Raw genomic sequence first — 11994 nt, forward strand, 5'->3', positions numbered from 1 at the left:
AGGGTTAATGTTTCTTTTACCTGTAAAGGGTTAGCAAAGGGAACCAACACCTGACCAGAGGACCAATCAGGAACCGGATTTTTCAAAGCTCAGGGAGGGAATTTTTGGGTGTGTTTCTTTGTCTGTCTCTCTGTTGTGCTCTCTTGGCTCTGAGAGAGGATCTCTTTACCTCCAGGCTTTCTAATCTTCTGTTTCCAAGTTGTGAGTACAAAGGTAGAAAAAACAATACTTATATTGGTTTTTTGTATTTACATGTATGTAGTTGCTGTAATGTTTAAATTGTATTCTTTTTGAATAAGGCTGTTTATTCATTTTCTTTAAGCAATTGACCCTGTATTGTCACTTAATAAAGAGACCATTTTTAGTCTTTTTCTTTTTTTTATAAAGCTTTCTTTTTAAAACTTGTTGGGTTTTCCTAGTGGGGCACAAGGGGATTGAGCCTGCAGCTCACCAGGGAATTGGTGGGAGGGAAAAAGAGAGGTGAATTTCCTCTCTGTTTTGTAATTCAAGGAGTTAAGTACAGTAATCTTCCAGGGTAACCCAGGGAGGGGAAGCTTGGGAGGAGGTAAAGAGGGAGAAGGGAAGTGGGTATTTCCCTTTGTTGTGAGACTCAGGCATCTGAGTCTTGAGGTTCCCCAGGGAAGGTTTGGGGAGACCAGAGTGAAGCAGGCACTGAAATTCCTGTCTGGTGGCAGCGATATTAGATCTAAGTGCGTAATTAGCTTGTGATGGTTTCATCTAGTGTGTATGTTCTGAACTCTAACGTTCAGATCTGAGTAGGAAAGCTATGACAGCCCTGGAGGTTTTTCGCCTTCCTCTCCAGCATGAGGCATGGGTCACTTGCTGGAGGATTCTCTGCAGCTTGAGGTTTTCAAACCACAATTTGAGGACTTCATTAACTCAGACATAGGTTAGGGGTTTGTTACAGGAGTGGATGAGTGAGATTCTGTAGCCTGCATTGTGTAGGAAGTCATACTAGATGATCATAATGGTCCCTTCTGACCTTAAAGTCTATGAGTCTATGATCTACGAAGCTGAGTCAAGTCCAAGCTGCATGTGGGGCTGTTGGTTGCACTGGGACATAAACCCATCGCAACACCAGAGTAGAAGAGGCCAGGGTGCAAGAAGGGAAGAACTGCTGGGTGAGTTGCAGGAGTTGGCATTGCACTAACATCTCCCGTCTGTCGGGTTTTGGGGGAAACCCCAAACCTTAGCTGCAGACCCAGGCAGTGAGCAAAGGGCTTTCACCACAACTCCTGGGTACGCATCCACATTCCCCACCGATGGCTGTGCAACAGGGAGTGGCCTCAGAGATTCCAGGGCATGTGGCACCTATGGAGAAGCAGGGTTGGGAGCCGCCGTGTCAGAGGCTGGGAGTGGCGCTAGATATCGATCGGTGACGGAAGAAAAGCCAGGGAGCCCAGACCCAAACCTCGCACCAACATTTTCCACAGTCCACGGTACAGCTGATGATTTGCACACTTGTCTCCTGCACTTGGCTCACGTGCACAGCACACTTAACTTGTGATCTCGGTCACAGACTCATAGAATATCAGGGTTGGAAGGGACCTCAGGAGGTCATCTAGTCCCACCCCCTGCTCAAAGCAGGACCAATCCTCAGCTAAATCATCAGCCCACATGCAGTGCACTCGGCTAATGCTCGTATGCAGGTGGCGTGCTTGGCTCGTTCTCTCACACAGCGTCTGTTGTGCTCAATGAGCAGGTTTGGCTCACTATGCATTTATCTGGCTGGTGCACACGCCTTGCTCCAGCGGAAGGCTCTCAGTGCTAACATGCACCTTGTTCCCTTGACTCATGCCTGCGTTCTCTGCTTGGGCCCTTGGCCACTGGCTCAGATTTCCCGCACATCCAGCTGTCTGTGTATTCTGCCCCTGGCCCCCGATGGTGATTTCAGTGCACTCTGCTCTTGTGATAGACTCTTGCACCCTCATGGTTTTCAAGTGCTCAGCTCCTGCACCGTGCTGTGTGTGTTGGCGTGTCCAGCTTGCTCACTGACATCTGTGTACTCTGCTTGTGCATATGGCTCACAGTTTCCGTGCAGTCAGAACGTGTCCCCCTGGCTTGTGCTGTGGGTCCCCAGTGCAGGCACGTTGGACTCTATGCGCTCAGACTGCCGCTCAGACTCTCCGAGTGCTTGGCTGGTGCACATCTGTCTCCTGCTCTCTGTGCACACTCCTGGTGTGTTCTAGCCTGGGCTGGTGTTTCTGGAGCTCTCAGCTCCAGCGCATCTGGTTTGTGACAGTCGCATGCTTGGCCTGTATCTGCCGCATAGAAACGCAGGGCTGGAAGGGTTTTCAAGAGTTCATCGAGTCCATTCCCCTGTATCTTAGACCATCCCTGACAGGTATTTGTCTAACCTGTTAGCAAAAACTTCCAATGAGGGGAATTCCACAACCTAGCTAAGTAACCTGTCCCTGAGCTTAGCCACCTTTAGACAGGTTTCCCCAATCTCTAACCTGAATTTCTCTTGCTGCAAACTCAGACAATTCCTTCCATCTACCCTCGGTGGACAGGGAGAACAATTGATCACCGTCCCCTTTATAACATTATTTACCCATCTGAAGACTTCTCAGGTTCCCCCTCAGTCATCTCTTCTCTAGATTAAACGTGCCCAATTCTTCAATCTTTCCTCGCAGGTCAGATCTTCTAAACCTCTGATCCCTTTTGTCTCCCCCCTTTGGCCTCTCTCCACATGCCCACATCTTCCTCAGGGCGTGGTACCCACAGCTGGTCACAATTCTCCAGCTGAGGCCTGACCAATCCTGCACAATCCCTGCCTCTTGCTCACAGTCAGGTCCTGGTTTCTGCTCATGATCCTCTGCTCCTGCTTTCAGGGCTGCTGTGTTTCCTGGGCTCGCCCCAAGGGCTGTGCTCGTGGTACTGGTGCATGAGCATAGCAAGCGTTCTTCGCCTGCTCCCCTTGGGCTGCCTGAGTGCTCAGCCCATGAGCTCACAGCAGCTTGTGGATGGACGGCTCCTTGTAGGCAGGTCTACCTCACCCTGCCTCGAGCACCAGCGTCTCCGTGCACACAGTGCCACAGGGAATAAAGGTGCACGGAGCTGGGCCATGCCGCTGCTTGCAGGAAGTTGTTGCTAGTGAGCTGCCAGCTAAACATTAAGCAAAGCAGATGGGCTGGAGCTCTGCCCTCCTCCCCTCCTGCCCTGACTCATCTTGGGTGGAGCTCAGCTGGCAGCTCTCCTCCTCCCAAATGCCCTCACAGTGATCCAGTGTGAGACTCTGGTTACACAAGACGGGAAGGCGCAGCCACAGGCGCTGTCCGGGAGCTGGATTGCAGGAGAACGGAGGGGTGGAGCCGTCCTCTCCGACTCCTCGCTCCGAGTGCCCACTCAGACAGGGGGATGGCATTCACAGAGATGGGAGCGATGGTTGATTTATTTATTTTGGTTCATGCCCAAATGTCCTTCAACTCCCCGAGGCGCAGATAGGGGCCACCACCACAATACACCTTTCTGCCCCTCCAGCGGGGGCAGGGAGGGTCCCACAGCCCTGATGGGTCTCAGCTCAGATAGTGACACCATGCTGTGCAGAGACCTGACAATAGGGACCTGGCTGGGAGAAGACGCTGAAGGGACCCTCGCTGAGCTATCCCCTGCATGATACACCCAGAAGGGACCTCCCTGTCTCTCAGCCCTGTCCCTGGCTCCTTGCTCTCCGCAATCCCGCTGGCTGCCTTGACCCCTCATTCCCATCACTGGCCTCTCTGCTGTTACCACTTGGCTGCTGATTCTACGAACTCAGTACTGAGTTAACCCTGCCTGCGCTCCCTCCCTCCTCCAGCTGGCCACCCCTCGTCAGGGCACAGCCTCTTCCTGCTCCAATAGCTCAGTCTCATCACCTCCAAGTGAGGATCCCCTGCCGCCCCCCCAGCCCAGATCCCTGGAGAAGCTGCTGTCTCTGCATTAGCTCATCTGCACCACAGAGCCAGGGAGGGGAAAAAGCTTACTCAAGGCGGGCACAGCTGCCAGCTCTGAGGGAAATGAGCGTGACAAGACAGCTCCCCCGGAGCTGTGCTGCAATAGGCCCAGAGTCCTGGCCTAGGGGCCAACTAGCCCAGCCCTCCTGGCTACAGGCTAACGGAGCTCCCCAACCCAGCAGGAGCTGATCCTGCAGCCATTGTTTGGAGCAAGGGGGTCCCAAGCCTTCGCAGGATTGGGCCCAGCATTTCACAGCTAAGGCCCATGACCCAATCCCAGCTCATAGCGGCTGGAAGATTTGCCTCGCCACTCAGGGGGAGAGCTCAGGGTGTCGTGTTTATTATGAGGGGCATGGTTCTGGGTGACCCAAGAAACTCCACCCCCACCCCATGTTAGCAGCTGGTCCAAGAAAGATCCCACTGGAGCAGAAATGATGTCGCTGCCCCACCCCCCCTCGGACAGCCCAGCACTGCCACATGTAGCCAGCACAGCTCCCTCCTGCCGCCTCTGAAGGGGTTGGAAGGGGAGATGGGTCAAAGCCAGGGCCCCAGTTTCAGCCCAAGCTGCTGCTGCGTAGGGCCTGGGGAAGGCAGCCCCAGGGGGAACGATGCAGGCAGGCCAGGCCATGCATTTTCAGGAGGGGGCCCTGGTGCCTAGCACGCAGGGGATGGGTGCGGTTGGTCCCTGGTCTCTGATCCATGAGGAGTCTCCTTCCTTCAGCACCAGGACAGTGTGCTGGGTTGGCACAGGGAAAGCCCTGCGCATCTCAGGATGGGAGGCAGGAGCTGGGGGCCTTGGGAAATCAGCCCTGCCTGCTGGGGGGTTTTGAGCAGCAGGGTGACACATTCCCGTATCTTGCTAGGGGTCCTCCCCTCACCTCCTGGAGGGGTTGGGGGGCTCTGAAGGCTCCCGACTTTCTGACTCACTGCATTACCTGGGACAAGTCACTGCCCCGCTCTATGCCTCAGTTTCCTCACCTGTAAAAGGAGGGAATAATGATATGGAGCCAGACATTGCAGAACGCTTTGAGACCCTTCCCTGAGAGGCAGAGCTTGGTCTTTGCTCTGGGGTGTGGGAAAGGTGATGTAGAGAGCGACCATGATCAGAGGTGGATTCCACTCAGGACCTTCTGCACAAAACACACAGTCCCTTGGGTTAGAGAAGTGACTCTAGCAGTGCTAAGTTGCCGTGGGCAGCCCCTAGGGGGAGCAGTGATCACGGATTCGGCACCAAAGCACTTGAATCTCCCAAGACCCTTGTGCTTTAAGTAGTTGAGCCTTTTCCAGCTGCTTGTGCTGTCCCCTGCAGGGGCAGCAGGGCTAGCGAGAGCTGTTAGCTGGGCTCCCCAGTGAAATCCCCCATTGGCTGAGCCCCTATTTCAGTGGGGCAGAGCATAACTCACGCTGGAAGCCAGAGCGGAGGGAGGGGGGCTTCAAATAGACACAAACACATGGAGGTCGCTTCCCTGTGTTGCTCTCCTTCTCCACCTGGCCTGACGCCACCCTCTAGTGGTTGCAGCCCCCATTGCAGGCTGACATGGGTAGTTTCCAGTGCCCTGCTTTGGAGGAATTTGAAGCACATCCTTGCCCTGCTCACTGCTCTATTCCAAAACAGATGGGGATTTGCTGGTGTCCTTATGGAATCACGAGCCCAGTCAAACTTGTGTCTCCAGCACCCTACCCGGGCGAGCCTGGAGAAACCCGTGATCAGCTCGGGCAAGCAGCTCTGCTTTCACAGTTGGGGTATGTCACGGAGTCACCGGGCGATGCTCTGGAACTGCTCCCCACAAAGCCAGTCAGGGCTTTGGGGAGCCTCCTCTCCCTTGGAGCAGATTGATTTTCAGGCAAAGTTCACACATCTTCACCTCCTGGGTCTCTCCTTGGAGCATTCAGCATCCTCTGCCCCTCCGCGCGCTTCCACAGCGAGTCCGCCCAGGCGGGGTCCTGGGGAAGCCATAGGGTCCTGCACCCCCACTTCGCAGTCAGAGGTGACTCTTAGTCAGCCAGTAAAAGAGGTTTATTAGATGACAGGAACAAGGTCTAAAACAGAGCTTGTAGATACAGCGAACCGGACCCCTCGCCGGTGTCCATTCTAGGGGTCAGTGAGCCAGACCCCCAGGTCTGCACTTCACTCATCATCCCAGGCAGCTCCAGACACAACCCCCTGCAGCCCTCCTCCTGCTCAGCTCCTTTCCTGGTGCCAGGAGGTCACCTGATCTCTTTGTCTCCAACACTTCAGCTGCACCTTTGCAGAGGGGGGCCCTGGCCATCAGTTGCTAGGAGACAGAGTGTCAGGCATTCAGGTGCACTGGCCCTTTGCTCTGTGAATCACACACCCTTCTTCCACCACCTAGATATTAAGAACTGCCTAGGGGACACTGAGGCACCAACACAGTATTCAGAGAAAACATTAAGAACATTCCTAGTTAGTCACAGGGTAACACATGGGCTTGCCATGCCATGACCTGCTGTTTCCACCAGCAATTCATTCCAGTTGCTGGGAAAGCCTGGTCTCGGCACTGCCCTCAGCTATAGTGCAACTGCACAGGAGCACGTCTCAGCACAGAGGGGACAGGACTCCCATTTGGGCTGCTGCTGTAAAGATATGACTGTAGAGGCAGTGTTCCCTAGGGGTTAAGGCCCGGGGCTAAGACTCAGCAGACTTGAGTTCTAGTCCCTATTATGTGACCTTGGGCAAGTCATGGCCCTTCTCTGTGTCTCACTTTCCCCTCCCACTAGGTCTATGTAGACCATACACTCTTCAGGGCTAGGACAATCTCTTAGGTCTCTTCCATATAGAAATTTGCACAGATTTAACACACAGTTTTTCAAATCTATTTAACCCCCTGTATCTTAGGCCCTGTCAACATGTCAGGGATAAGGACAGTGTCAATTTACAGCAAGAGTTAAACTGGTGCAAGCCCTCAGGGGATGCACCGATTCTAAAACAAGCTGCTCTCAAACTGGTATAGCTTAAATCAGCTGGGAACAGGTTTAAATCACGCTGAAATAAGCGACACTTATCCTGAAATAAGAGTGTTCACACAGGGTTTTTTTAAAACTGGTTTGATCGATTTAATTAAACTAATTGAATTAAACCGCTGCATGTTTGTGTGTACCAGGGTCTACAAGCATCCTCATGACGTTTCCACCAGGACTAAGGGCTTGTCTACATTTAAAACACTGCACCCCTGTAGCGTGTCAGTGAAGACACTGCCTATGCTGACGAGGGGGGAGTTCTCCCATCAGCGCAGGTAGATCACATCCCACGAGGGGCAGTAGCTAGGTGTCACGGAGTTCCCGGGTGATGCTCTGGAACTGCTCCCCACAAAGCCAGTCAGGACTTTGGGGAGCCTCCTCTCCCTTGGAGCAGACTGTCTTCAGGGCAAGAAGCTCACACAGCTTCACCTCCTGGGTCTGACCTTGGAGCATTCAGCATATGCCCTTCCATGCATTTCCCACAGCGAGTCCACCCCGGCGGGGTTCTGGGGAAGCCAGAGGGTCCTGCACCCCCACTTCACAGTCAGACATGACTCTTAACCAGCCAGTAAAGCAGAGGTTTATTAGATGACAGGAACACGGTCTAAAACAGAGCTTGTAGGTACACAGAAAGGGATCCCTCAGCCGGGTCCATTCTGGGGCCCAGTGAGCCAGACAATCCTGTCTGCACTTACTCCCTGTCCCCAGTCAGCTCCAAACTGAAACCCCTCCAGCCCCTCCTTCTCTGCTGAGTTCCTTTCCCGGGCCAGGAGATCACCTGACCTCTTTGTCTCCAACACCTTTAGCATCCCCTTGCAGGGGGGAAGGGCCTGGGCCATTAGTTGCCAGGAGACAGAGCGTCAGCCAGAAACTGAGGCACCCACACAATATTCAGAGGAAACATTAAAAACAGCCCCACTTCATCACACTAGACCGATGGGAGAATTCTCCTGTGGACTGAGTGCTGTCTACACTGGAGGTTGAGTCGGTTAAACTGACCTGCTCAGAAGTGTGGATTTTTCACACCCCTGAGCGATAATTATACTGGCCAAATTTTCTAGTGTAGACCAGGCCTAAACTGACTAAACTGCTCAAAAGAGCAGCGTAGATGTCCCTGCTCAGACTGGAGCTCAGGCTTGGAGACCCAGCCTCTCGGCAGAGTGGGAACACCAACACAGCTAATTCCAGCCCCGGAGCGCTAACCCTGCAAGCCTGAGTCAGTTGACCCAGGCTCTGAGACTTGCTGCCGTGGGGTTTTTTTGGCCCTGATGATGTACCCTCTGTGAATCTGGCAGCCCCTAGCACAATGGGACCTTGATCTGAGCTGGTGCCTCAGGGTGCCACTGAAATACACCTGCTAACGAGGCGCAACTAAATGTGAGTGGTGCTCCTGAGAGACTAGCTGGAGAGATTAGCGAGTGGGGCAGTGAGAGTCATCCCTGAGTCAGAGGATGGCAGCTCTCCACGCTGGGACAGGGGCCTCGGTGACACAGGAGGGCTGTCAGATTCTTTCCCCTGGGGGGCTGGAGAAGCTGCCGCAGGACGGAGCACAGCCACTTCACTAGTCCCCTGCCCCGTCAGGGTCCCTACCCCACAGAAAGGGCTTGGCTTCGGGGATCAGAGCCAGCAAGGAGCCATGCTGGCAGAGGACGGGGAAGGGAGGGGTCAGGTGAGAGAGATGGGGAGGGGAGAGAGTGGGTGTCATGACCTCACCTGTGAGATACCTGGGAGCCTCTCAGGCTGGACATGGTCTCCTCCAGATTCTGCCGAAGGTCCAGCACGTTCTGCACCGTTCTCTTCCTCTGGGACTCGGGGTCTGTAGCGACATGGAGAGCGAAGGTTTTATAGCCATGGCTGTAGGGAGAGGAGGGTGACGTGACCCTCCATGCCCCCACCCACCCCCCCCCGCACACCCCCTCCTGTTCCAGGTGCCCCCTCAATGCTCCCCACACCATGTGCCCCCTCCTCACCCAGGTGCCATCCTTACATTGTCTACCCACATGTCCCTTCCCTGCCCACCCTTCACCGGTGCTTTGGCATCACAGAGCCACTGTCCCTGACTGCCACATTCTGTGACAGCTGGAGCCCTCGGCAAAGCTGTGAGCAGGACCCATCTCCCAACCAGGCCTGGGGCGCTGGACCCACACCCTGCCCAGGTATTGCCAAGGTCCCCAAGAGCTGCTTTAGCAGGGAAAGCTTCCCTGACTCTGCCCAAGGCCAGCGCTCGGGAGAGGGAGCATCTGCCTCCTGGCTCCTCCCAGCTCCGCTCCAAGACGAGATGCAGGGAGAGCACCGGACCAGAACTTCCTGCATTCCAAGGTCAGAAGGGACCATTGGGACATTGCACAGCACAGGCCAGAGAACTGCCCCCAACATAATCCCTAGAGCAGATCTGAGAAAGGACTTCCCATCTGGTTTGAAAAATGGCCAGTGATGGAGAATCCACCACGAGCCAGAGCCATGGTCAATTGTTCCAGTGGTTATTTACCCTCTCTGTTAAAATGTTCTGCCTTAGTTCCAGGCTGAATTTGTCTAGCTTCATCTCCCAGCCATTGGATCGCATTAGATCCGTCTCTGCTAGACAGAAAAGTCCATTATCAAATTTATTCTCCATCTAGGATACTCGCAGACAGTAATTAAGTCACCCCTCAACCTTCTCTGTGCTAAGCTAACTAGACTCAAAGAGATCAGTCTCTCACTCGAAGGCAGGTGATCTAATCCCTTCATCATTCCCCAGGCTCTTCTCTGACCCCTCTCCAATTTATCATCCTCCTCCTTGAATTGTGAGCACCAGAACTGGACACAGGATCCCAGCAGCGGTCGCACCAGAGTCAAATACAGAGCTAAAAACACTTCTCTGCTCCTGTCCAAGGATTGCATTAGAAAGCAGCACAAATCTCAATCGCATTCCAAACACAGTCCCAGCAGAGCCACCCGTCCAGCCAGGCACTGGCAGCTTCTGACCCCAGCCCCATGGGAGTGGCAGCTCCCTTCGCCAGCCAGCCAGCACAGGAGGGGAGCTCTGCAGGGCCCAGCTCACCTTCCTACTCTGCTTTGGCTGAAGCCTTTGCAACATTAGTGCTTAGTGTTAGTGCTACAGCACTCCCAGGGAGCCGGGGGAGCTGAGTGAACAGGCGCATGGGCTTCAAGAACAAACAGAAGCCAGCAAGGAAATGATGGGGCTGACTGCCAGCCAGCTGAAGGCAGAATGAGTGGCAGCAGCTGGCATGCTCATTCCAAGGGATCTGAGCTGCTGCCCCAGGAACTGGAGCCTGCCATCGCATTCAGGAATCCTGAGCAAACTGCTCCGCTTGCAGCCTGCATACCCAGGGGAGGATGTGCTACCTGGTTGGGTCTTCCTGGGATTGCAAGCCTGGCAATGTCTCTTTGGATGATACATTGCCTCCAGGGAAACGCCTCGGCAGGCCTGCAAACCTACCCTGGCAGCCTGCTGCAGCGGGGTGTGACATCCCTAGACCATTGCCCCGAGCCTGGAGGAAACGGAGCTCCTAATGCTAAAGCGACAACCCGGGGCCCATCTACACTATTCAGTCAGCAGGCCACTGCTATGTAGATATCTATTTGTGCAGTAGATCAGCAGACAGACAGACTGACCTGTACATGTGCATTTTGTAGGACACGTGGGCAGACAGATTGGTATACTAACATCTAGGAGAGTGGATGGAGAGACAGATGGACAGATCTGTACGCTACCCTCTAGGAAAGACTGTCATTATGTTAGTGTTGGATGGCTGGACTAGATGCACCAGTTTACTAACATCAAGAAGGATAGTTAGATAGATGGATTACGTAGATTAGGAACAAATGGTTTGCACATGGTCTGGTTACAATCAGATTTGTCCTCCCTCTAAACATAGCTACAACACTGTTCCACCTAGTAATGTTGTCATAAACAGATAGCTAAGGGTTAATGTTTCTTTTACCTGTAAAGGGTTAACAAAGGGAACCAAACACCTGACCAGAGGACCAATCAGGAAACCGGATTTTTCAAAGACCAGGCCTGGCCGATCAGAGGTACTGCTGGTCACCCAGCCCTGGCCGGGGGCTGATTACTTCCAGAAGCGACCCACAGTCAGGTAGGCCCAGAGGGGAGATTGGAAGTAGCCTGGGCAGCTGATCCAGTCAACTGCAGGTATGCCGGAACCACCAGTGTGTTGCGTAAGAACCACTGACGTCGCGCGACAGCTGCTACTAGGCTCAGCTGGAACGCAGTGGATGGTGGCGCGTTCCCTGCACCGCCCGAGTGCAGAATCCCCTCTCCCCGGCTAAGGAGGCCATCAAGCTATGATGATGCCAACCTGACCCAGGAGTCGAGCTTTTGTAACTGTGTGTTGGTGCCCACAACAGCTGCCCCTTGACTGTGCTACGCTCCGCCCAAATGACGAGCACGAACTATGTAACGTGTGTATGGTGCCCGCCGAACAAGGCTGCCCTGACGCACTACCTGCCCGGTTGCCCCAAAGGCCCGACGCCGAAACATTTGACTGCTCAACCCTGCCCACAAGGGGAGCCTCTAAACTTTGTATCCTTGCTCCGCTCTATAGCAGGAGCGAGCCAGCGACTGTGCAGCAGCGTCAGCCTGGAAGACAGAGGCTGCGCAAACACCGTGTGTCGGGCCGTGTGACCCCCTCCCCCAGGGAGGTGCACCCCAGCCATACACCTTTACAGCCCCATTTGCATAGTTACAATAGACTTCAGAGATAACTCAATTCTGGCTTCAAATACAGAAATGATACATTCCATACATTAAAAATGATTCTGTCGCTCTGTAGAATTTCCATACGTATTGCCCGGCCTCTTTTCTGCATTCAGCGTTGAACGCATTCAAAACAATATGCATTCCTCACCTTTAGGGCAAAGCCAGACTTTAGGCACCTGCTCCCTCTACTGTGTAACTTCGCTGTGCCAATCAGAGACGAACAGACACACAGGTTTGGGCCCCGTCCCTATAACATCTGTGATGTCATAGTGGTACTTTAGGTTGCCTGCCATGTGCAGGCAGGGAGAGGAAGAAAGAATCTTTGTGTTCCTGTGTACC

The 11994-nt window shown here is 53.9% G+C and overlaps 1 protein-coding gene across 6 annotated transcripts in view; it reads right to left on the reverse strand.

The window, feature by feature from the left end:
* NAV1 (neuron navigator 1) overlaps positions 1-11994 on the reverse strand; it is a 321220-nt gene that overhangs the window by 99026 nt on the left and 210200 nt on the right. For all 6 annotated transcript variants that reach the window (XM_075064962.1, XM_075064958.1, XM_075064961.1 and 3 more), the window contains one exon: positions 8649-8751. In XM_075064962.1, coding sequence (XP_074921063.1) covers positions 8649-8751 — 103 coding nt within the window. The remainder of the gene's footprint in view (positions 1-8648; positions 8752-11994) is intronic.

The sequence above is a fragment of the Chelonoidis abingdonii genome, chromosome 4 (genome assembly GCF_003597395.2).
Source record: "Chelonoidis abingdonii isolate Lonesome George chromosome 4, CheloAbing_2.0, whole genome shotgun sequence".
NCBI classification, from domain to species: Eukaryota; Metazoa; Chordata; order Testudines; family Testudinidae; genus Chelonoidis; species Chelonoidis abingdonii.